At 37.1% G+C, this 4,388-nt stretch overlaps 1 protein-coding gene across 1 annotated transcript; it reads left to right on the top strand.

Annotated features, from left to right (window-relative positions):
* The first annotated feature begins 202 nt into the window (after positions 1-202).
* On the top strand, positions 203-2,086 carry LOC142826500 (general transcription factor II-I repeat domain-containing protein 2A-like). Its single transcript, XM_075919090.1, has one exon. It carries the CDS (start codon positions 203-205, stop codon positions 2,084-2,086), a length of 1,884 nt encoding a protein of 627 aa, XP_075775205.1.
* The last annotated feature ends 2,302 nt before the right edge of the window (positions 2,087-4,388 follow it).

Below are 4,388 nucleotides of genomic sequence, written 5' to 3'. Positions count from 1 at the left end.
CCACAGATAAATAACAGTGCGTCTTCCACAGATAAATAACAGTGCGTCATCCAATATTACTTCTTTTATGTGATTAAGGATGCCGGTTTGGTGTTGGTGGCTTTATTTTAAAATGAAACATTTTTATAGGTGCCCTGTTTGACATGGCTACAAAGAAAAAACAACGAAAAACGGAAGACGAAAACCGTGAATTTAAAGTGGAATGGACCGAGACTTTCGCGTTTCAGAACGTAAATGGTTTTCGACCTGTCTTATTTGTAAAGAAAAATTGGCGCATAACAAAAAATCTAATTTGGAGAGACACTTTACAACAAAACACTTGTCCTTTAGTAATAAATATCCTGTTGGTGATGCAAGGAAGAAAGCAGTTGAGGAACTTCTGAAGAGTCAAGAAAAATCAAGCTCTGCGTTTAATCAGTGGGTGCAGTCTTCCAACTATGTTAATTTTGCAAGTTTTGCGGTTAGTCAAGAGATTGCTAAGAGAGGCAAACCATATACAGATGGCGAATACATAAAACGTTGTTTTATAAGTGCATCAGAAGAGTTATTCAGGGATTTTAAGAACAAAGAAGAAATTCTAAAAAAAATTAAAGAGTTGCCATTGTCTGCTAAAACAGTGAAGGATAGAACAGCCAAAATGTCTTCCAATATAACCAACCAACAAGTTGATGATCTTAAAGTGGTTTCAGCTTTATCAATAGCAGTTGACGAGTCTTGTGACTTAAATGATACAGCTCAAGTTTCACTTTTTGTAAGATTTATGTCAGCTACAGGTCCTAAAGAAGAACTTTTAGGATTATTGCCACTGAAAGGTCAAACACCTGGAGAGGATATAGCAAATGCTGTAATTGGTTGCATTGAAAAATATCATATTCCACTTGATAAAATCGTCTCAATTGCAACAGACGGGGCAAAAAGTATGACCGGCGTAAGAAATGGATTTGTTGCTATTATGAAAGAAAAAATTAGTCACGAGATACTTACATACCATTGCATCATACATCAAGAAGCACTTTGTGCGCAGACATTTCCAGAAGAAATGTGCAAAGTTATGGAATTGTTGATTAAGATGATCAACTCCATTGTAGCTAAAGCTCTTCATCATCGCCAATTTAAAGAATTTTTAGTTGAAATGGAGAGTGAGTACGCAGATCTTCTGCTGCATAACAAGGTACGTTGGTTATCAAGAGGAAACGTTTTGAAACGTTTTGCTTCCTTAATATCAGAAATCAAAGCATTTTTCCTCGAGAAGGGTGTTCACCATCCAGAATTAACAAACGATCAGTGGATCCAAAAACTGTATTTCATGGTGGATATTACTTCCCATCTAAATCAGCTTAATCATAAACTACAGGGGAAAGGAAACACAATTTTTTCGATGTTAGAAGAACTTATTTCGTTTGAAAACAAATTATCTGTTTTTGCTCAAGATTTTGACAGAGAAACTTTGATTCACTTTCCAAGCCTGTTGAAACATCGCCAAGAAAATAATTCTGATATTGACATTACCTATTTTAAAACAGCACTTTTAAATATGAGGGAAGCTTTTCTCAAGAGGTTTCAGGAATTCAGAAACAGCAAAGCGACGTTGGCCTTTGTTAAAAAACCTCTGGATGCCACTGTAACGGAATTAAATTTTTCTCCCTTTAATATCGACATTGGCAACTTTGAAATGCAATTGCTGGATTTAAAAAACAAAGAACTGTGGAGCTCGAAATTTGAACGTCTTTGTGCTGATTTAGAAAGATTGGAGAAAAACAAATGTGAACTTAGTTCACAGCACAAGTGGTCTGCTTTGAAAGACCTGGAGAAGGAAGATATGTTGATTTTTAACACCTGGAATAGTATTCCTGACTCATATAATCAACTAAAAAAGCTAGCGTTTGCTGTTCTTTCCTTGTTCGGGTCTACATATTTATGCGAACAATCATTTTCAAGCATGAACCTTATCAAGAGTAAATTGAGAAATCGTCTCATCGATGAGAACCTGGAATCGTGCCTAAAATTAAAAACAACAACATACAAACCTGACTTACTCAAACTATCCAAGGAAATGCAAGGCCAATGTTCACATTACTGGTTGTGACTTTGTCAGTCATTGTCAGGATGTAATTTTCTCTACATTTGTAAGGCAAATTTTACGGAATTTAACGTTATCGATAAATAATATCGTTCTAAAGTCTTTGTTTTATTAGTTGTGTTATTTGTATCCTCCCGACCTATGTGGATACTTGCATGCAGAATATTCTCAATAAAAACTTATTGAAACTAAAAACAGTGTACCATCCTATGTATTTTCGGGTTTAAAAATGTGGCTCTCAAAATAAATTTCAATCGTGGTTTTGGCGAGATTTGGCTCAGTTGAAAAAAAAGGTTGCCCACCACTGGTCTAGACTATAGGCTTCTGTCGACAGAAGTTTTGTCGACACATACTGTCGACAAAACTTCTGTCGACAAAGCGCGTCCAGACTACATTGAGTTCTGTCGACAAAGCAAGCTGCTTTTGTTGACATGGTAGTCTGGACGCAAAGGACAGTTTCCATTCAATAACACCTTCTGTCGACAGAAACTCTGTCGACAGAAGGTGTTATGCCTCGTAAAATGAAGTTTACCAGCGTCGACAAAACTGCTGAGTTCTGTCGACGTTATGTCGACAGAACTCAGCAGTAGTGTGGACGCAGGTATAGTTTTGTCGACAAAAGTCCACTTTTGTCGACAAAACTCTGTAGTCTAGACACACCCTAGGAGGGTGGTGAAGCACTGGAACGCGTTACCTAGAGAGGTGGTGGAATCTCCATCCCTAGAGGTATTTAAGTCTAAACTTAACAAATCCTGGCTGGGTTCATTTAGTTGGGATTGGTCCTGCCTTGGGCAGGGGGCTGAACTTGATGACCTTCTGAGGTCTCTTTCAGCTCTATGATTCTATAAGTACAATCATTTTACAAATGGGCTAAGTATATAAGCAAAACACTGCATGGATGAGTGAGCAGAATTCAAAATACAATAGGGTGAGATTAGGAACATTTTAGGACAATAAGATTTTTTTTACCAGCAACATCCTTCTATCAACAAGAGATATGGTAGAACAGAGAATGTGATTAATAAGATAAATAATTGTTTTCTGACCCATTTTGGCAGGAACTACATAAAAATATATTTTTGGTTCCAACCTATATCTGATGTAATGCTTGAAAAATAACTGAAAACAGAAAGGTGTCACTAAAGATAAGGTGATGATGAATTTAATATGCATTTACAATCAAAATACCTGGCTGGGGAAAACAAAATAATAAAAATAGAAACTTGTATGGATCAACTTGAGAAAGTAAAAAAATGAAAAACATGCAAAATCCTGCTTTCATTTCCCTTCCTTACATAGTATTACACTGTATTCTTCCTTGCACTGTTTTCCAGTAATACATAATAGAACTATTCTACTTCTAAATAAAATGCATTGGAGATAGATGCAGCAATTAACATCTGATTCACCATGGATGTTTTAGCAAAGGTACACTAAACTGTCTGAGTGTGTGTAGCTTTTGTCACAAATTCACTGCGAGTATGTGAAAACTTCTGCTTTGAGTCTTTTCAACAAAGAGGCATACAAAACCTGTTCAAAAACTCAGAGGCTGCATCTAGATTGGCAAGTTTTTTCACAAAAGCAGCTGCTTTTGCGGAAAAACTTGCCAACTGTCTACACTGGCTGCTTGAATTTCCTCAAGAACACTGACGATCTCATATAAGATTGTCAGTGTTCTTGCGGAAATGCTATGCTACTCCGGTTCAGGCAAAAGCCCTCTTGCGCAAATGCTTTTGCGCAAGAGGGCCAGTGTAGACAACGCGGTATTGTTTTGCGCAAAAAAGCCCCGATCGCAAAAATGGCGATCTGGGCTTTCTTGCGCGAAACCGTGTCTAGATTGGCACAGACACTTTTCCACAAAAAGTGCTTTTGCGGAAAAGCATCCATGCCAATCTAGATGCTCTTTTCCGCAAATGCTTTTAACAAAAAACTTTTCTGTTAAATCATTTGCGGAAAATCATGCCAGTCTAGACGTAACCAGAGATTTTACAGAATATTTTAATTTATGCTTCCTCAATTAAGGCACCATGTGGCCTGTGCATCCATTAAGTCCCACTTAAGACCCTGATCACAAGGGTAAATTTCATCCTTAGAGAACAGTAACCTTTCGAGATGTATTCAAACTACAGAGACTAGAGCTGGTATCCATCAAACACTGGAGATTGTGTGACAAGAAACCAAACTGAGACATTTTACTAATACTTAGCAATATGTTTGTTTATCTAATTGAATATGTAGTGATAAGCTGGGGCAGAGGAACCTATGTGTCAGTGAATGACCACTTCCTACTTCTTTTGAAATATGGATA

The sequence above is a fragment of the Pelodiscus sinensis genome, chromosome 1 (assembly GCF_049634645.1).
Source record: "Pelodiscus sinensis isolate JC-2024 chromosome 1, ASM4963464v1, whole genome shotgun sequence".
NCBI classification, from domain to species: domain Eukaryota; kingdom Metazoa; phylum Chordata; order Testudines; family Trionychidae; genus Pelodiscus; species Pelodiscus sinensis.
Note: the sequence above shows the minus strand (reverse complement) of the source record. Positions and strands in the feature narration are given on the sequence as shown.

Bases quoted from the DNA above. Each gene is read 5' to 3' on its own strand.
- LOC142826500 (XM_075919090.1), top strand. From the start codon at position 203: ATGGACCGAGACTTTCGCGTTTCAGAACGTAAATGGTTTTCGACCTGT.